This window comes from Pelophylax lessonae (assembly GCF_965119305.1).
Source record: "Pelophylax lessonae genome assembly, chromosome: 5".
Classification (NCBI taxonomy): Eukaryota; Metazoa; Chordata; class Amphibia; order Anura; family Ranidae; genus Pelophylax; species Pelophylax lessonae.
The window spans coordinates 174,976,980-174,999,007 of record NC_138772.1 but is presented as its reverse complement, the minus strand read 5'-3'; the positions used below and the strand labels follow the sequence as shown (position 1 = coordinate 174,999,007).

Genomic DNA, 22,028 nt, shown 5'->3' with positions numbered 1-22,028 from the left:
AAAAAATCATACCTTTTTAGTATGTATTGTTGAAGTCAAAATGAATATTATGCAACAAAATGCGAATGATAAGTCGTCCAATTATCTGATCATGTGTATGCGGCATTACACTGTTATCACAATGTGACAAAAAAAAATTGATGTTATTCATTTGTCACAGGAAGCACTAATTAAGCAGGCATATACCGTATTTTCCGGCGTATAAGACGACTGGGCGTATAAGACGACCCCCCCCCTAATTTTCATCTACCGGTAATACTTATACTTAGGTTACCTTGGAGATATTATACTCGGCGTATAAGGCGACCCCCCATTTTTTGGGGGATTTTTTTGATGTTCAAAAGTAGTCTTATACGCCAGAAAATACAGTAGATATTGCATAGTTGCCAACATTCTCCAAAAATGTATAGGGACACTTTTTTGTCTTTATCTTATTTTAAATAGGGGTGGGGCATTCATTTGTAGGCGTGGTCCTGATGGAGAGGAGTAATTCGGTGTTCGTAGCATATCGTGGCAAAAAATGGGCGCGGTTTACATTATGCTAAATAGTGGGTGTGGCTTAAAGATGATCTGGTTAAATGGAGTCTGAGGTGAAAGAGGGATAGAGGGAGAAGGAAGATAGAAAGAGAAGAGAGAGAAAACCTTAGTTAGACTTACCGGTGACGGTATTTCTAAGAGCCTTTCAGGACAGCACCTGGAGAGAGTGTAGCTCCACCCAAATTCCCAGGAAATCCTTCCTCTTCCAACATGCCTTCAGTTATAGAGTAGCCTCCGACATGCTGGAAAATAGAGCACAGAACAACAAAACAACCAACACAACAGGTTAAGTCACATCTTAGAAAAAATTATAGGGAGGGTAGTAGGTTGCTGTCCTGAAAGGCTCTTAGAAATACTGTCACCGGTAAATCTAAGGGCTCTTTCACATGGCCACTCCGCTGTTTTTCTCCGCTGCGGGACTTTTTTTTTTTTTCTCTTCACGGAGCGGATGACATTTGTGTCATCCGCTCCGTATGTCCGCATATCATCCCATCCGTTTGCGGATGATATGCGGACATAATGTAAGTCTATGGGCATTGCGGATGTCAGCGGATGACACCGCTGACATCCGATTTTCCTTTCCGTTTTTTGAACGGAGGAAAAATAGGGTTCTGTTCCGTTCCAAAAAACGGAACAGAACTGAAAGGAAGAAAATCGGATGTCAGCGGATGGTATTCCGCTGACATCCGCAATGCCATTAACTTACATTATGTCCGCAAATCATCCGCAAAAAAATAGGATGATTTGCGGACATACGGAGCGACCGTGTGAAAGAGCCCAAACTAAGGTTTTCTCAAATCGCCTTTCAGGACAGCACCTGGAGAGGATAACCGAGTAACTTACCCTAGGGCGGGACCACTGCCTGCAGTACCTTCCTACCAAAGGCCTAATCTGCAGCTGACAGTAAGTCTAGCCTATATTGCCGAAGTAAAGTAGAAAAACTGGACCAGGTAGCTACCTTGCAGATTTGTTCAGGCGAATGACCTAGTAGAATGAGCTGCAATATCGTCAGAAGGAGTTTCCCACTGAGCTATGTAGGCTTCTTTGATTGTCCATTTAAGCCACCTTCCCAAGATACTCTTGGAGGCTTTTTCACCTCTACGAGATCCCGTCAAGAATATGAAAAGTGCATTTTGATTTTCTGAATTCCTTAGTTACGGACAGATGGTATAACAAACACCTTCTCACATCCAGAGAATGAAAGGATTCCTCTTTAGCATTAGCTGGAACTGAGTAAAACGTGGGCAGTAAAATTTCTTGAGTACGATGAAAGAATGTAGCCATTTTAGGAAGAAAAGCCGGATCCGTTCTGAGAACTAATCGATCCGGAAAAATAACCAAAAAGGATCTGCAATTGACAAGGCCTGAATTTCACAGATTCTATGGGCCGATGTGATTGCATCCAGAAAAATCATTTTAAGAACCAAATTCCTCAGAGATGATTCTTCTAAAGGTTCAAATGGAGCTTTACTAAGTCCTTGTAACACCAAAGATAAATCCCATTTGGGAAAATGTTTAAAGGTTGTCTGCCAATTCCGAGCCAAGGCCTTGAAAAACCTAATGACTAAAGTCTTTTGCGACAACGTTTTTTAAAAAAAAACTGAAAGAGCCACCACTTGGGTTTTTAAGGTGCTGGCTGCCAGCCCCTTCTTCATTCCTTCATGGAGAAACTCTTAAACAGAAATTACACTTTTAACCTGAAGCTTCTTAAAAGCGCACCAAGAATTGTATTTCTTCCAGACCTTCAGGTAGATAGCTCTGGTCACCTTTTTCCTACTGGAAAGAAGGGTATAAATAAATTTTTCTGATAGCCCTCTGGCCCTTAAGAGGTCTTCTTCAGAAACCAAGCCATCAATTGAAGACATTCTGACTCTGGATGGTTCAGGGTCCCCTTAGTTAGAAGATCTCTCCTCAGGGGAAGCTGCCATGGGGGTTTTGTGGTTAGATTAAGTAGTGGCGCAAACCAAGGCCTTTTTGGCCAAAAGGGAGTGAACAAGATCAGTTCTGCTGATTCTTCCCTGAACTTCCTGAGGACTAGAGGTCAGCTGGAAGGTGGGGGGGGGGGGGGAACGCATAGCACAAAGGGAAGTCCCATGGATGAGCAAGGGTGTCCAGACCCCAAGCCTGATCTTCCCTGTGAAGGGAAAAGAATATTAGAACTTTGGCATTTTGCTGACTCGCAAATAAATCGACTTGAGGATGGCCCCAGACTTCCATAATCACGAGGAGGACTGCCTGGTTCAAGCTCCATTCGGCTTCTGCAATCTTTTTTCTGCTTAGCAGATCTGCCAGGAGATTCTGAGAAACCTTCAGGTGAACTGCTGTTAGAGAAGCCACATTTAGCTCTGCCCAGGCCATCAGCTGCATGGCCAGATCCAAGAGGCTCTTGCTCCTTGTTCCCCCCTGCTTTGATACATAGGATACAGCCATCATATTGTCCGACAGGACTTGAACATGTTGACCTTTGACCACTCAATGAAAAGACAGAAGGCCCAAAAAGATGTCTTTCAATTCTCTCCAGTTTGACGACCTCCTGGCTTCTGTTTTGGACCATGTGCCTTGAACAGTACAGTCGTCTAAATGGGCTAAATGGGCCCAAATTAAGCCCTTTGACAGATTGTTTGGGTTTCGCCACCACCAGAGCACTATTTTCACCCTTGAGGAAATTTTGATTGGTTTCTCCAGAGGCTGGAGGTGTGACCAATTTTGCAGAATGTGCATCTGAAGTGGGCGAGAATGTAACCTAGCTCCTGATGACGCTAGCATAAGTGAAATTCACTGTGGTCTCTACTAAACCTGGAAGTTGAAAGAAAGAGGAACCTCCGATTGCATTGGAACGCATGCTGGGACGCACGCCGGACCGCTGCTTGCTACAGGGGTAAACCAGGAAGGAGAGTATCAGGAGACTGCAGATCCTGTCCCCCCGATCCTGCTACCCATAGCAACCAATGCGTATTGCCCTGTGCCAGGTGGGCACAACGAATAGTAAGCAGCCATTTTTTATGATTGATATAATTTACAAATAAAGTTACAGTATTACACTATTTTGGCTTCTTATCTGTCTCCCTGCATATGGGCTTAATATATACCTATGTGAGGTAAATTTAATGGAGGAGTGAGGAGAAGGAGCATAATATTTTGTTGAAAACCATACAAATATCCAAGTGGAGAGGAGGTGTGCCTATGGTCTGATCCACCTAAGGGAAAAAGGATCACAGGCTTTTGGGGTCTGTGTGACCTACTTGTATCTGGTAAGAAGCAACGATTACCATCCTTATTCACTGGAGCACTTGATATCCAAGCAATACTACCCACTATCCTGCATGAACTGTTTGTATCACAGTCCACAATTGGAGCACTTTATAAGCACTTATCTAAATACGAACATAATCTAAATTTTTTTTGCCAAAAATGTATTTATTTTTTATCTTGTATCCATATGTTTTATACCTGAATTTTTATAAGTTATTATCAAGCACTTTAGTGGCATTAACTGCACCTTTCAGCACTTTATCTATAAGTTTGCTTTGCACAGCACACATTTGTGTCACTAGAACCTTATAATCTTTAGTGATTTTGTATATAATTATTGGTTGTTCAAGTTGAACCTATATATTTTTATCACAATATATATATTTTTGTATTGCACAGTATACTTATGTGTCACTAGCACTTCACTATTTTAATGTAATTTTGTATATGATAACTGGCTTTTGCTTTTTACCTATTTTATACATTATTTATCACACCAGATAAAAGAGCTAGGTTTTTATGCATTTAAATTTTGATATTACAATTGTACAATAGAATTGCACTTTACCAATAATAATAACCTCCAGGGACACCAGCGCCTTTTTACCAATTTTATCCTACTCAGAGAATGTAACCTAGCCCACTGGAGGGCCGGAATTGATGCAGTCAGAAGGCCCAGCCTCGCCATCGCTGTCCCAATGGACACCCTGAGGTTGGTCTGAATCTGGGCCACAGCGGACTGGACTTTTACTACCTTTTCTTGAGGGAGAAAGACCTTTTGAAGTATTGAATCTATGGTGTACTCCAAAAACCAAATCTCTTGTGATGGAGTCAAGCTGGATTTTTCTCTTTGGAGTCTGCAAAAAACAGCAGGTTGTCTAGATAAGGGACAACCGAGATTCCCTTCAATTTCAAGGGCTCCACAGCTTCCGCCATCACTTTTGTGAACACTCTGGGGGAGGACGGCAGTCCGAAGGGGAGAGCCCTGAATTGAAGATGCCACGTTGATTCCCCCAGGTTGATTGCCAGACGGAGAAATGTTTTGCAAGATGTGTAAATAAGCATCCCTCAGATCCAGGGATGTCATGAAGCATCCCAGGGACAACAGCTTTGTTACTGAGTAGATGGTGTCCATCCGAAAATGTTTATTTTAACAGTTTAAGGTTTAGGCAGGGTCGGTGCAAGGATTTTTGACACCCTAGGCGAAACCTAATTTTGCCGCCCCCTTGGCCCCTTCCCCTTGGCACCGCCCCCAATGGCTCCACCTCCTTTGCCCTGCACATGTATACCCCACCTTTTTAATGACAGCTACCATTTTGAATACAACGCTTTGCTAGACCAGCTAATTTTAAAATAGTTTATTTTAATTGTAAACATTTTCTCATATGCAAAACATGCTATGCTGGGCTCTGTGCTATGCCAGGCTCTGTGCTATGCCAGACTCTGTGCTATGCCAGGCTCTGTGCTATGCCAGGCTCTGTGCTATGCCCGGGCTCTGTGGTACGCCGGGCTCTGTGGTACGCCGGGCTCTGTGGTACGCCAGGCTCTGTGGTACGCTGTGGATATCCCGCCAGGGCTGAGGGCGGCAGTGTCAAAGCTCAGCTGTTCAAGACTGTGAGAATGGAGCCGCTATTTCCTCCGTAATACCAGCTCACAGGCGGAGTGATATCAAGTGCACTCTGCCTGTGAGAGGAGGAGACATACAGAGGAAGCACACGGCTACAGTAGAGAGCAGAGCCATTAGCTTTCTCTGTATGGCTCCTCCTCCCACAGGCACTTGATATCACTCTGCCTGTGAGCGGAACCTAAATAGCGGCTCCGTTCTCAGTCCTTACAGCTGAGCTCGCCTCTGACGCTGCTGTCCTGAGCCCTGCCGAGATATCGCCCTGCGCTCGCGAGTGTCCGTGAGTGCAGGGAGAAATGCGGGAGACTCCCACAACTTGCAGGAGACTTGAGATGTCTGCAATACCTGGGAACAAAGTAAATTTGCATAAATCATATTCATTCATTCATTTGTTACTTTATTTGTGATCTGGCGCAGGGTGGAGATCGCTTGTGATTGTCAGAAGTGTGTTTCCCTTGGTTTTGGAAATTTTCACTAAATAAACCTAAAGCTGGCCATGCACTGATTGAAATCCCCTGAGTGGGTGCTGAGTGAATAAAGAAATAATTTAGATTTTTTTTTTATTCAGTGCTGGTTCACACTATTGCGATGACAGACATAGCATGTGATTCAGATCGCACTGCTCCTAAAATCACATGCAATGTCTGTGTGGTGCAAATTCAGCCATACAGTTTGTATGGCTGAATTTGCATCTGAATCGCAGTGAACTCACACAGGACCCTTTTTTTTGGTCCGCAGCAGAATTGGATTGCATGGTGGTTCACACCAGTGCAATCCAATTCATGTGTGAACTTTCAGATCGCACTGCGATATGACCTGGGGGTGTCGTTAACTTTGAATTGACACCCCCAGCGTATCGCATATGGCAGTGTGAACTGTCTGTGCTGCAGATGCGATGCGGAAACACGCAGTAGATTCGCAGTGTTCTCGCATCGCAATAGTGTGACCAGCACTAAGTCTGCAGACTGCAGGTTGAACAAAAAAAATCTTTAAGTACTATATGGCCAGCTTTTCTGAAATTAGATGTCTAAGGCTCCGTTTCCACTATTGCGGCTACAAAGTCGCGCTACTTCTAACGCAACTTTGTAGTGTGACTTGTTTGCGGCTACTTCCGGGGACTTCAGTGCGACTTCCTTCTATTATGAGGGACAAATCGCACTGAAGTCGGTCCAAAAGTAGTGCAAAAACCTTTTTTTCAAGTCGCAGCAGTTAGAATGGTCCTAATTCAAATTAATGGGTTTTGACTTGTTGTGCGACTTGACATGTGTCAAGTCGCACTACAAGTCGCAATAGTGGAAACGGAGCCTAACTTAATAGCAGTCAGAATTAGAAATAACCACCTTAACACCCTCCCCCGACCCCCAGATAGCTTCTAATTCTAAACCAGAATCTCTTAGGATAGCTTCTTAAACCAGGATATTGTATGTAGAAAACATGTTTAAATTATGATTTTAAGAGTTGAGTCCTCCAGCCAGGCTCCAGCACGCACCTTCCAATCCTTTCTTGCTTTGGTTTCTCCTCCTCGGTTAAGTTGCTGCCCTCCATAGCATAGATTGGATTCCACACTCCATGCTTCCTCTCTGCCTGTTCTTCCCAGACCCCCACGCTGGCTGCAGTGACACGCCCACTCCCTCTGATAAGTGAAGTGATTTCACTCCACAGCTTAGCACAGGACAGGAGAAGAGGGCGGACCTACGGGAGCCGAGGCTGACTGTTTACATCTGGAGAGAGGAGGGGGGTGAGATTCCGTGACAGAGACAGGCTGTCACAGACATCCTACTGAAAAAAGTCAGCTCACAGGACTCGGTGACTTGCGAGTTACCGATCACGGTCTGTCAGTGATAGATTATGTAGTACAGAGAGAGACCAGAACGGCTCGCTGCTGCACAGCACAGGGGAGAGGGAGGGAGAGACTGAGAAGGGGAATTGAAACTAGCGGCCGGCCGCCGCCCTAGGAGGCAGTGCGCTCTAGGCGGCTGCCTAACTTGCCTAGTGGTAGCGCCGGCCCTGGGTTTAGGATCAAACGATATTTGCCCGAGGGTTTCTTTACTAAGAAAACGTGAGTAGAAATCAGCCTTCTTGATCCTTGGGGACTTGGGTGACGACTTCCTGTTGCATCAGCTCCTGAGACATCATTGTGGAAGCTTTCTCTTTGTCCCTTGGAAGCGGTAAGAAAAGGAATCTGCTTGGGGGAGTCTCTGAGAATTCGAGATTGTAACCCCCAGAAACAACATTTCGGATGAAGGGACTTGAGGAAACTTGCTCCCATTGAGGGAGAAATAACCCCAGTCTTCCTCCCACCGGTAGGGGAACATCATTTACTTTTGGAAGACTGATTCAGGGGTTTGAAGAGATCCCCGCCTCTTCCTTTGCCCTTCTGGGAGGACCGTCTAGACTTCTGGTTTCGTCCTCTATTTTTCTGGGACTGTGAAACCCCTCGAAAATGTTTCTTAACAGGCTGTTTTCTCTTAGAGGGAAAGGCCTTCTTCTTATCAGCCATTCTATTCAGGACTGACTCCAAATCTGGACCAAACAACAAGTCCCCAGAAAAAGGCAACCTGCACAGTTTGATTTTAGAGGCTGCGTCACCAGACCATGTCTTTAACCAAATTGTACGCCTGGCTGAATTAACCAGTGCTGAGGACCTTGCAGACATCTTGATTGACTCCACAGAGGCATCAGCCATATATTTAACTGCTTTAAACAGCAGAGGAAAAGACTCCAATAAATCTTTCCTAGGCGTCCCAGCTTCCACATGACTTTTAAGCTGTTCCAACCAACACTCCAAATTTCGGTCAACCACAGTGGAAGCCATTGCTGACTTAAGGCTGGACGAGGTAGAGTCTAACGCCTTTTTAAGAAATGAATCTGCTCTTTTATCCATTGCATCCTTCAACACACCCATGTCCTTGAACGCCAAATCTCTGCGGCGAGAAACCTGGGAAAAGGCAGCATCAACTTTAGGCCTTTTATTCCAAACATGGGTTTCCTCATCCTCGTAGGGGAACTTTCTTTTAAGGGTTTTAGAGAAGAAGGGGGCTTTTTCCGGTTCTTTCCATTTTTTAATGGTTTCTGTCAGAACTTTGTGCACTGGAAAAAACCCTGTGTTTAGTTTCATCCAACCCCTGACACATTTTGTCATGTACAGATAGCTGGACTCTTTCTTCCTGGATTTCAAGAGTAGTATAGATTGCCTTGAGCAAATCATCTACCTCTTGCAAGGACAGTTTATACCTGGAAGATTTACCACTGTCCTCTTCCTCCTCCTCCGAATCCCCAAAGGAAGTAAGGGTACTTTGAGGGGCTTTGAGGTGAATGCCAAGGAGCTAGATAAAGTATTCTGCTGGGAGTCTGTCTGTGTCGCTGGAACCTTTACCAATAAAGAACGGACTGAACTTAAGGTATTTGTTAACTCCTTCACAATGAAAATAAATCTTTACATTGCTGCTCAGACTGCTCCTTTACAAGATCTGCTATGCAAGTTTTGCACAATGGCTTTGGCCAAGTATCCCTTAAAGGGTTCTTGCAGGAAAGACATTTCCTCTAAACTGAAGCAGACCTGGATTTAAAGCAGAGTTCCACCCAAATTGTGAACTTTACTGATTTCAGAGCTGCTATGTTTTGAAAAAATGAATTGGGCTATAATTTTTTTTTCCAGTTTGGTTACCTTATTTTAGAACATAGTTTGTTTTACTCCCTCCTTCTGCGGCCGCGGCGCCGTACATCACTTCTGGCTTTGCATTGCGTCCTGGGAGATGTGCGTCATCAATCCCAAGAGGCAATGGGCATCGCCGGCCGCTCCTCACATTGCCGATCGCAATCTACAGCACAGGCGCGAGATTGCCAGGTGCATTCTGGGTAGCCAGCTTGCACGGAATACAGGAAGAGGGACACAGCGGCTTCAGATGCCCACAATGGAGATGGCCGCGCTATGCAAGCATTTTTAAAAGTAAGAAATTCTTTACAATCAAATACTGTACTAGTTATAAATCTAAGAATAGTGTTAGTGTACATGGCGTTGTATTAGTATTAAAGTAGTATTTTTATTTTAAAAAAGTATTTCTGGCGGAAACACCGCTTTAACTGGGGCTTTAACCAAAACCAAATCAGAAAAAAACTCTAATTACCTAATAGCTTTTTAACACTGGCCATTTCTGCAAGTAAAAGAAACATAGCACCTCAGGTGAACAGGTATAAAGCTATCCCCTGTGCACAAAAAACAGCCAACACCAGAAAGACAGAAACCCAGCAAAATCCTGTAAAGCTGAGACCGTTCAAACCCAGCAATTACAGAGGAAGGCTCCATGGAGGCAAACAGAAAACACACAAAATAAGGCTAATAGTAAGTTGATGCTGCCGTCCTCTCTTCCATCATATGCAGAGAGAGCAGCGGGATAGGGCAGAACAGTGAGATGTTTTAAAAATGCCGCTTCCTGCGTCCCTACGCCGAGGACCGGAAGCAGAAGCACCAACCTCTGACCTGCTGATGATCCTTGCATTCCAGCGGCTGGAAACCAGTGCCACAACGCCCCTGCTGGAAGTCCCACCTACCGAGACATGCGTACTGGCAGGCTGGGACCCGGGACCGACATGCCGGAAATTTAAAAATTCCGGCCTGGGCTGCCTCCCACCCGAAAACCCCGTGGCTCCTGGGCACACAGGCAGGGTATCCCAGTGAAGCCGTCGCTCCCTTGAGCTGGAAGGACCAGCAGCTCCGGAACACCCCCCTCCAGTACAGCCAGGGGGGGTGCTGGGATGGTCACAGAGCAAAACACCTAGAGGTATGCCTACCCTTTCTCCCACCTGGAGCAGCCCCCCCTAATGGTTCCTGTAGTGCTTCCACCATGGCGGAGGAAACACAATAACTGAAGGCATGGTGGAAGAGGAGGGATTTAAAGACTGCAGTTTTTCCTGGGGAATTTGAGTGGAGCTACACTCTCAACAGGTGCTGTCCTGAAAGGCGATTTGAGAAAAACGAATGCAGGGAGAGAGAGAAAAAAAGTGCTGGGGAGGGAAAGAGAGAGAAGGAAGGAAAGAAAGATGGATGGAGGAAAAGCAGGTCCAGCTACTACACCACAATAGTAATATGTATATGCCAGAAAGTTTAATAATCAGCAGATAAAGATACTCCAAACACCAGAGTGTGCGGACATGATACAGGAGATGGTCACAGAATGTGCGGACATGATACAGGAGATGGTCACAGAGTGTGCGGACATGATACAGGAGATGGTCACAGAGTGTGCGGACATGATACAGGAGATGCTCACAGAGTGTGCGGACATGATACAGGAGATGGTCACAGAGTGTGCGGACATGATACAGGAGATGGTCACCGAGTGTGCGGACATGATATAGGAGATGGTCAGCGAAGGAGCGTACATGGTAAAGGAGACGGTCAGCGAGGGTGCGGACATGGTACAGGAGACAGTCTGCGAGGGTGCGGACATGGTACAGGAGACAGTCAGCGAGGGTGCGGACATGGTACAGGAGACAGTCAGCGAGGGTGCGGACATGGTACAGGATACAGAGAGGGTGCGGACATGGTAAAGGATACTGGTACTGTATATATATATATATATATACACATACACATATACACAGTATCTCACAAAGTTGAATACACCCTCACATTTTTGTAAATATTTTATTATATCTTTTCATGTGATAACACTAAAGAAATGACACTTTGCTACAATGTAAAGTAGTGAGTATATAGCTTGTATAACAGTGTAAATTTGCTGTCCCCTCAAAATAACTGTACACACAGCCATTAACCAGTTCAGAACCAGAATGATTTGCCCCCTTAATGACCAGGCCATTTTTTGCGATTCGGCACTGAGTTATTTTAACAGAAAATTGCACGGTCTTCCGACACTGTACTGAAATAACATTGCTGTCCTTTTTTCCACACAAATAGAGCTTTCTTTTGGTGGTATTTGATCATCTCTGGGATTTTTAGATTTTCCTGTACTACACTATGGGACGCGACGGTGCGTGACTTGTCAGGCTGACCAAGTCGCCTGACAAGTCGTACTAGTGTGAATGGACATTTAGACTCTTGAGACCCTTTTTAAAATGAAGAAATATTGCTAAGAATGCAAAATACATACCGCAGAGTACATTATCAGTTTTTGTTTGCTAGATGGAGTGAGAGCTTGTGTGATATTTTCTAAAATGGCTTTCACAAGAACACCTGAAAACAAGATGAAATGCTTTCAATTAATTGCAAAAAGTCAAAGAACACCAGCTGTGCAATTTTTGGCTTAAACACCTTCACCTTATTCACTGATAAATATATAAAAATAATTGGTTGTTTACTTCATGGCTGCTTGAGTTCTCACAATTGTTGTCAATTGTTTAGCAAGCTTGTCTTTTACATTACATTTACAAAATATTCACTGCAAGTGAATCTTCCAGTTGCATGTGTTTTAAATGTCAGTGCTTGATTCACCACTAGTGAATACTTAGGCCCCTTTTACATACGGTAGTCCATCGGTGGACTCCCTTTTTCTCCACGGGGGATCGAGCTCTGTCTCCATGCTGTGTGTGCAGACAGAGTTGTCAGGTCCCCATTCTTCTCTATGGGGGAATCGGATGAGAACAGACCGTCTGTCCGTTCTCATCCGATACGATCCGCTAGACGGATGGAAAATAGGGTTTCCATCCGTCCGGTTTTGACAGATCGGATGTCAGCATGCATGTCTCCGCTGACATCCGATGCCCCATAGAGATGCATGGGGCATCCGTTCATATCCGACTGAAAAAGGGACAGGCAGATCTGAACGGTCCGCTAGTGTGAAAGGGGCCTTAGTGAACGTCACATTCACTGCTTTACAAATATGCACCTGGTGTCTATAGAGTATTCTTATTACTAGATATGTTGTTTTAATGTAACAGTGGAACCAGCATCCAAAGTGTATCTCCCAAGTGTCAGCCATCGGCAGTTGCAGGGTTGAGGAGAGAGCCCTCCGACAAAGACTAGTAAAGCCTTGAATGGTGACATCACCCTTAGGCTTCAATGGCCCATCCAATGTCGGTGTTCCCTTCTCCCCCTGAAACCCTGCTGGCTGACACAGGAGCTGAATCATGTGAACAGACCAGAGCAGGCTGAATAGGTAAATACTGTATATAAATCTTTCTTAACCACTTCTGGACCGGAAGATTTTCCCCCTTAATGACCAGGCCATATTTTGCGATTCGACACTGCATTACTCTAACCGACAATTGCGCGGTCATGCAATGCTGTACTCAAATAAAATTGATGTCCTTTTTTTCCCCACAAATAGAGCTTTCTTTTGGTGGTATTTGATCACCTGTGCAATTTTTATTTTTTGCGCTATAAACCAAAAAATGCAACAATTCTGAAAAAAAAAACTATATTTTTCACTTTCTGCTATATAACATTCTCAAAAAAATTTAAAAATTTAAAAATCTAAATTTTTTAACATTTTAGGCCAATTTGTTTTCTGCTACATATTTTTGGTAAAAAAAAAAAAAACAAACAATCGCAATTAGCGTATTTTAAATTGGTTTGCGCAAAAGTTATCGCGTGTACTACTTTTTTTACTATTCATGGCGGTGATCTGCAATTTTTAGCGGGACTGCAACATTGCGGTGGACAGTTCGGACCCCTAATTGACATCTTTGACACTTTTGGGGGGGACCAGTGACATTACTCCAGTAATCAGTGCTAAAAATATGCACTGTTACTGTAATAATGACACTGGCAGGGAAGGGGTTAGTTAGTTAGCATAGCTTTTAGGAGGGGAGAGGGGACAGTTTTAAGAGTAGTTAGTTTTAAGCTGGTTGATAGCATTGTTTATACAGAACAGACTGAGAAAAACCCTGTTGCATTATGGAAGTGGAGCATATGAGGAGTGAAAAACATATATTTAAAGCCTAAGTTTAACTAAAATCAAATAGATAAAAATTAGCGCAAGGGATTCAACTTACAGTCAGTATGATATGTCCCGTGTGCTGATTCATCTTCTTTGTCTTCCTCCATCCCTTCAACTTCACCCCTGCCACCGTAATCTTCTGGCACGCAATAATACAGCTAAAGGGCTGTCAGGAGCTCCTATAAAGAGTATCAGGACCTAATTGATCTGTTGGCGGTACTGTGGTTGCCTGGGAAGACAGTTGTAGTTGTAGTGCCCATCTGCAGCACAGTGGGTGTCTCCCAGGAGTCAACATTTTGTAGTATTCAGTCTCCACCTTTATGCTGGCTACTGGGAGGGTACTTAAGTACCTCTTCTGCTGGTACATCTTGCCAGTGTTTTGATTTGCTTGCTATGTCAGCAAGTTAGATGCTGCTACCATTTATCCTGCTCTCAGTCTTTCTCTTGTCCTGCAGTCAGCTGCCTAATATCTGCTCCCCTTGTTCCTGTCCCCATTCCTGGTTCCCCCTTCCTTGCATCTCTGGTATTCCCTGTGACCTATGCTTCCCATCATATATATATATATATATATATATATATATATTGTACATATTGTATATACCATATTTATCAGCGTGTAACACATACTTTTCCCCCCTGAACATAGAGGTCAGGGCCGGCCCTACCATGGGTCCTGATGGGACCCAGGCGGCACTAGAGAGGCGGCCCCCGGCCGCCTATTCTCTTCTTCGGCTATTGTAAAAAAAAAGGACATGTTTCCAAAGGCGTCTTAAGATTTAAAAATGGTGCCGGCCGGCGCCAACACGTCACTGTGGCCGCGGCCGGCCTGACATGCGCATCAGCCGCCGCTTGGGAAGGATCGCAAAAGTTCGGCTATTTCCAGGAATAGCCGAACATGTACGAGTTTTCCCGAGCGATGGCACATGCGCAGTGTGCATATCAGGCCGGCCGCGCCCGCGGTGACGTGTTGGCGCCGGGCGGCGCCATTTTTATATCTTAAGGCGCCTTTGGAAATAGGTAAGTGAGACTGCTCTACAGCCACACTACTACCTGCCATTATGCGGGGCTTCAGGCATGCTACAGAAGATGCAGTGCTGTGGGCATGTAGTATGCCCGCAGCCCCGCATTCTCTTGTACCATGCCCGCAGACCTGCATTCTCCTCTACCATGCCCACAGCACTGCATTCTCTTGCACCATGCCCGCAGACCCACATTCTCCTCTACCATGCCCGCAGACCCGCATTCTCCTCTACCATGCCCGCAGCGCTGCATTTTCTTGCACCATGCCCGCAGCCCCGCATTCTCCTCTACCATGCCCGCAGCACTGCACTGTCTTGTACTATGCCCGCAGACCCGCATTCTCCTCTACCATGCCCACAGCACTGCATTCTCCTGCACCATGCCCACAGCCCTGCATTCTCCTCTACCATGCCCGCAGACCCGCATTCTCCTCTACCATGCCTGCAGCACTGCATTCTCTTGCACCATGCCCGCAGCCACGCATTCTCCTCTACCATGCCCGCAGCACTGCATTCTCTTGCACCATGCCCGCAGCCCCGCATTCTCCTGCACCATGCCCACAGCCCTGCATTCTCATGCACCATACCCGCAGCCCCGCATTCTCCTGCACCATGCCCACAGCCCCGGATTCTCCTGTACCATGCCCGCAGCCCTGCATTCTCCTGTACCATGCCCGCAGCCCTGCATTCTCCTGTACCATGCCCGCAGCCCTGCATTCTCCTGTACCATGCCCACAGCACCGCATTCTCCTGTACCATGTCCGCAGCCCTGCATTCTCCTGTACCATGCCCACACCCCCGCATTCTCCTGTACCATGCCCACAGCCCCGCATTCTCCTGTACTATGCCCGCAGCCCCGCATTCTCTTGTACCATGCCCGCAGCCCTGCATTCTCTTGTACCATGCCTACAGCCCCGCATTCTTCTGTACCATGCCCACAGCCCTACATTCTCCTGAACCATGCCTACCGCCCTGCATTTTTCGGTACCATGCCCGCAGCACTGCAGGGCACTGTGGCACTATAGACAGTAGAAAGTCTGGTGCGCTCATCTGACCAGTGTCTGGTCTGTCCTGCTCCTGCTGTCAATCCGTACACACTCACACCCCTCTGACTGCTTTCATAGTCCTATAGAATGTGGGGGCCTCTTGGAGGGCGTGACATTTTTTTTTTTTTTTTGGTCGGGGGGGGGGGGGGGGCAGGGAGGCAGCATTTTATTCTAGGACCCAGGCAGCACAATGTCTTGGGCCAGCCCTGATAGAGGTCAAATCACATGTGCCTGTTATACGTCGATATTTTATCTGGCTGCCTCGGAGGGGAACCGCCCCAGATTACACAGAGCCGGGATCTCATGTTTACTGGGTGCTCGCAGCCACACACAGTCCTGCCTCCTAGACCATCTCCTAGAATAGACGTCACCAGTGCTCTGTCTATCATAGGAGCTGTTCCAGGAGGCAGGACTGTGTGTGACTGCAAGCACTGAGAAAACAGGGGATACCTCTGTATAATCTGGCACTGATCAGGCATGGGCAATGGCGAGGCTGCAGATGGGCATTGGCAAGGCTGCAGATGGGCACTGATCAGGCTGCAATGATGGGCAATGGCGAGGCTGCAGATGGGCACTGATCAGGCTGTATTAATGGGCAATAATGAGGCTGCAGATGGGCACTAATCAGGCTGTATTAATGGGCAATGGTGGGGCTGCAGATAAGCACTGATCCAGCTGCAATGGTGAGGCTGAAGATGGGCACTGATCAGGCTGCATTAATGGGCAATGGTGAGGCTGCAGGTGGGCACTAGGGATGAGCTTCGAGTTTGAGTCGAACGTAAGTTCGACTCGAACATCAGGCGTTCGTGTGTTCGCTGAACACACGAACAAATGGGGCACTCGGCGGTAAGTTCGCCCGCCGATGAGCACCCCATAATGCACTGCGCTGGTGCAGTGAATAAATTACTAATGATCTGATGACTGGCCAAAGCATGCACATGACCTGTATGCTTTGGCCAATCACAGAACAATGTCCTGTCAGAACCGTGATTGGCCAAAGGCAGGATGCCTTTAGCCAATCCTGGTTCAGGGGCTAAGGCCCTTTGGGTTTGGTACAGATTTAAGGGGAGCTCCACGCCAAAATTGAAAAAAAAAGAAAAAAACTACGTGCCCCCCCCCCCCAAAATCCATACCAGACCTTTATCCGAGGGAGCGAGCGCCCCCCTCTCCTTAACCATATCAGGCCGCTTGCCCTTAACATGGGGAGGGTGCTTTGGGGTACCCCTCAAAGCACCTTGTCCCTATGTAGATGGAGACCAGGGCCTCTTCCGGACAACCCTGGGCTGTGGCTGTCAGGGTCTGTGGGTGGGGGGGCTTTTTGGAATCTGGAAGCCCCCTTTAACAAGGGGGGCCCCCAGATCCCGGCCCCCCATGTGAATGGATATCGGGTACATCGTACCCCTAGCCATTCACCAAAAAAAATTTTGAAAAAAAATAAGACAAAAGCCAGATTTTGACAAATCCTTTATTAAAAAATAAAAAAAAAGTGTCCCCCGATGTAAATCCATCGTCAATCACGTCCCCTGTCGCACCCGAAAAATAGAAAAAAAAAACGCTCCTGCCTCTTCACACGCCTCCTGCGTAATGAGCTGTTGGAGCTGTGACAGCTCCTTTATAGGAATCTGCCGTCAAGAGCACCCCATAATGCACTGCACTGGTGCAGTGAATAAACTTCTGATGTCACATCAGAAGGGGTGGTGCCACCGGGTGATCCCTGCCCCTTTCCTATAAAAGCAAAAATTCCCCCCGAACATAGAGGTCAAATCATGTGTGCCTGTTATACGCCAAAATTTTATCTGGCTGCCTCGGAGGGGAACTGCCCTAGATTACACAGAGCTGGGATCTCCTGTTTACTTGGCGTTCGCAGTCACACACAGTCCCGGCTCCTGGACCGGCTCCCAGGATAGACGTCACATGTCCCAACATTGGGCCAGTGTTCTGTCTACCATAGGAGCCATTCCAGGAGGGGGGACTGTGTGTGTCAATGACTGTGGAAACTTCACACTGGACCTCATGCAACTTGGATTCTGTACCTCTCCACATTTCCTGCAGACGCTGGGATCTTGATTTCAAAATGAAATGCAAAATATTCCACAGTCCATGATGATTAGGGGAGCCATGTTATTTGCTGGTGTTGGGCCACTTTGTTTTATCAAGTCCAAAGTCAGTGCAGCCCTCTACCAGGAAATACTAGAACACTTTGTGCTTCCTTCTACTGACCGGCTTCATGGAGGTGCCGATTTCATTTTTCAGCAGGACTTGGCACCTGCCCACACTGCCAAAAATACCAATACCTGGTTTATTGATCATGGTATCACTATGCTTGATTGGCCAGCAAACTCGCCTGACCTAAACATCATAGAGAATCTGCGGGGTATTGTCAAAAGGAAGATGGGAGACACCAAAGAAACCGGAGCTTCCATAACATCTTAGCAGTGCCACAGGCTGATTGCCTCCATGCCACGCCACATTCATGCAGTAATTCATGCAAAAGGAGCCCTGACCAAGTATAGAGTGCATACTATACTGTACATGGACATACTTTTTAGTAAGCCAACATTCTTGTATTAAAAACTTTTTTTTTAAATGGACTTATGTAATATTCTAATTTTCTGAGACACTGAATTTTGGGTTTTCACTAGCTGTAAGCCATAATCATCAAAATTAAAAGAAAGAAATGCTTGAAATACATCACTTTGTGTGTATGGAATTACTGAAATAAATAAACTTTTTGATGATAACCTATATATATAGTCTTGCCTCAGTTTCTAAGTGTAGTAACGCAGATCTGGCCATCTCTGCTGCAGATTCCTGACAAAGAGAGCTTGGCTTGCCTGCCCTTTCCTGCCTGAGCCATTCATAGAATCCATACTACAGCTTCTATAAAGGTCACAAGATCTGTAAATGGAGGGGGTGAAGCTATCAATTATCTGTCCACCCCCATTCATATAGCCTGTGGTGCTGGAGTGGATCCTGCAGTAAGCCATGGAGTTCTCTATGCTTAAAACAGCAGAGAGCTTAATGATTGGAGGAGAGGCTGTTCACATGACCAGGCTTTCCTTCCTCCAATTTGAAGCACACACATTGCGCTAAATAAATGTATGGAACTTTTTTTTTTTTTTTCTTTTTAATTAAAGCAGCAATATTGCTGTTCTATGAATTCACCACATATTCTGACTTGACTCAGACTTTCATTGATTTATTTTAAAAAAAAAGTTTTCTTAAAGCTGGCACACACTAGCAGAATTTCATTCAAAATTTTTGGTTTTAAAGTGTTGCTAAACCCAGGACCCTTAATTCACTATATCTGGTCTCCCACAGTACACATATTTTAGTAAATACAAACGGCTAAATACCTTTTTTCATCAGCAGTACATAGCAGTCTTGTGACTTCTATTAGTGTCTAGTTAAATCTGCTAGGAAGACTTTTCATTCTCCCATGATTGTCCTATGAGCCTGCAGGACCCCTGACCCTCTGTCTGGTCAGTGCTGATTGGCCCTGTGCTGATCACATACACCCTCCCAAGAAAAAAAAAAAAAACCTCTCTAGCAATAAACACCAAACTGAGCATGTGCAGAATGACTCCAAAAGCTCTGTCTTATCAGGAGATGGATTGGGGATCGTGGAAGAAGGGGAGGATCAGAGAAGACAGGATCAAATCCTCTTTACACAATGCGGATGATTAAGCCCTTAGGCCTCACAGTGAGTATAACAAGCATGCTTTATTGCACATACAGACTGATTTTATTGTTTTGGGTTTAGTAATACTTTATGAAAAATTGTTCATCAGTTCAAATCAACCTTCATTTTGGACCGCAGTGATGAGAAAATTGGAAAGAGCAGAATGGAAAATTTTCTATTAAAAGAATACATTTCTAATAGTGTATGTGGTTTACGTTTGGGAAATAAATTTTATTCCAAAATCAAATGTTAAAAACAAACTAAATTTTGAAGTATTTTTAAATGACATTCTTCTAGTCATCGAAGGTACAAGGAATTGTCATACGAATATTTGTACAAAATCTACCAGAGTACAGCCAGTGTTTTTGAAACTGCAGAAGCATAGACAGCTGGAAAACTGAAAGACAGAATGACGGCCTCAATATTTCTTAACCACTTTACGACCGCCCACATTGACACTACTGCGGCAATGTGGCACGATCCCGTCCAGCGACGTAGACCTACGTCGCTGGACTCCTCCCCCTGTAGGCGGCGCTCACGCTGTTTTCAGTCACAGCGGGAGTCGGCCAGGGGAGGAGCGGTGGCGATCGCCGCTGCTCTTCCCCGATCGTCGGGGAATCGAGTTTGGAGATCCGCCCGCTTGTGTAAACAGAGCGGGCGGATCTCCTAAGTGACAGGCAGGGTCAGATAGCATGGTTCAGCATAACTGAACATGCGATCTGTCCTTGTGTCACTCAGTCACCTCCCCCCACACACGTCAGTAAGCACCAGGCATACATTAACCCCTCCCTCTCCAATAAAATTAACCCCTTCCCTGCCAGTGTCATTTTTACAGTAACAGTGCATATTTATAGCACTGATTTGTCACTGGTACACCCAAAAGTGTCAAAAATGTCAGTCAAGGGTCCGATCTGTCTGCTGCAATGTCGCAGTCCCGCAAAAAAAATCGCAAATCACCGCCATTACTCGTTAAAAAAAAAACACCAAAAATGACAGAAATCTTTCCCTTAGTAAACGCAACAACTTTTGCGCAAACCAATCAAAATACGCTTATTGTAATTTTTTTTACCAAACATAGGTAGCAGAAAACAAATTGGCCAAAAATTTTAAAACATTTTGATTTTTACATTTTTTTTGGGGGGGGGGGGGGAATTTTATATAAAAAAATGTTAAAAATATTGTTTTTTTTTCAAAATAAATGCTCTTTTTTTTGTTTATAGCACAAAAAGTAAAAATCGCACAGGTGATCAAATACCACCAAAAGAAAGCTTTGTTTGTGGGAAAAAAAGGACGTAAATTACGTTTGGGTACGGCATCGCACGACCACGCAATTGTCAGTTAAAGTCGCAAAGCGCCGAATCACAAAAAGTGGCCTGGACGTAAGACAGCAAAATCCTCCGGTGGTAAAGTGCTTAAAATGTTTCCATTAATAAAAAATGCCAGCTTTCACTGTTGCCCTAGTCACCAACTCACACACACACACACATATCACCACAGTACCTAGTTATAAAATTAGCAGGTTCATTTACCTCCCATCAGTTTAGATTTTTCATGTTGTTTGTATATGCCAAATAAAGCATCCAGGGATATTTCTGACAGGTTACGAAGCTTTTCCATGGCGGTGTCTGTTGCCCAATTAGGCAAAGTGAAATTGTGAACTTTCTGAAATATATGTTTAAGATGTTTTAAAGCAGAAATATACCCATAAAAGTTTGATACAATTAATGTTCTTTAACAAAATAACATACACTATATTACCAAAAGTATTGGGACACCTACCTTTACACACACATGAACTTTAATGGCATCCCAGTCTTAGTTCGTAGGGTTTAATATTGAGTTGGCGCACCCATTGCAGCTACAGTCAGGTCCATAAATATTGGGACATTGACACGATTCTAATCTTTTTGGCTCTATACACCACCACAATTGATATGAAATGAAACAAACAAGATGTGCTTTAACTGCAGACCTTCCGCTTTAATTTGAGGGTATTTACATCCAAATCAGGTGAAAGGTGTAGGAATTACAACAGTTTGTATATGTGCCTCCCACTTTTAAAGGGACCAAAAACAATGGGACAATTGGCTACTTAGCTGTTCCATGGCCAGGTGTGTGTTATTCCCTCATTATCCCATTTATAAAGGAGCAGATAAAAGGTCCAGAGTTCATTTCAAGTGTGCTATTTGCATTTGGAATCTGTGAAGCATGGTGGCGGTAGTGTCATCGCGTGGGCATGTATGGCTGCCAATGGAACTGGTTCTCTTGTATTTATTGATGATGTGACTGCTGCCAAAAGCAGCAGGATGAATTCTGAAGTGTTTCGGGCAATATTATCTGCTCATATTCAGCCAAATGCTTCAGAACTCATTGGACGGCGCTTCACAGTGCAGATGGACAATGACCCAAAGCATACTGCGAAAGCAACCAAAGAGTTTTTTAAGGGAAAGAAGAAGTGGAATGTTATGCAATGGCCATGTCAATCACCTGACCTGAATCCGATTGAGCATGCATTTCACTTGCTGAAGACAAAACTGAAGGGAAAATGCCCCAAGAACAAGCAGGAAATGAAGACAGATGCAGTAGAGGCCTGGCAGAGCATCACCAGGGATGAAACCCAGCGTCTGGTGATGTCTATGCATTCCATACTTCAGGCTGCAATTGACTGCAAAGGATTTGCAACCAAGAATTAAAAAGTGAAAGTTTGATTTATGATTGTTAATCTGTCCCATTACTTTTGGTCCCTTAAAAAGTGGGAGGCTTATATACAAACTATTGTAATTCCTACACTGAAAAATGGGAAATCCGCGCTTAGGATAATTTTAAGCCTCTGATATGATAAATACTGGCTGCAGCCCACCTATACACTATATTCCTAGAAATATAGTAGAATGATAAATAATAGGAGAGGTGTATGGCGCTGCCAAAATATATTAAATTAAATAAAATTAAATATTCCGTGTGTCT

At 45.0% G+C, this 22,028-nt stretch overlaps 1 protein-coding gene across 1 annotated transcript in view; it reads right to left on the bottom strand.

The window, feature by feature from the left end:
• Window positions 1-22,028, bottom strand: part of LOC309556066 (prostatic acid phosphatase-like) — a 107,988-nt gene that overhangs the window by 23,596 nt on the left and 62,364 nt on the right. Inside the window, exons 7-8 of the mRNA XM_082258378.1 lie at window positions 20,591-20,723; window positions 11,527-11,609 (exon numbers count right to left, since the gene is read on the bottom strand). Of these exons, the coding sequence (XP_082114504.1) occupies window positions 11,527-11,609; window positions 20,591-20,723 (216 nt within the window). The remainder of the gene's footprint in view (window positions 1-11,526; window positions 11,610-20,590; window positions 20,724-22,028) is intronic.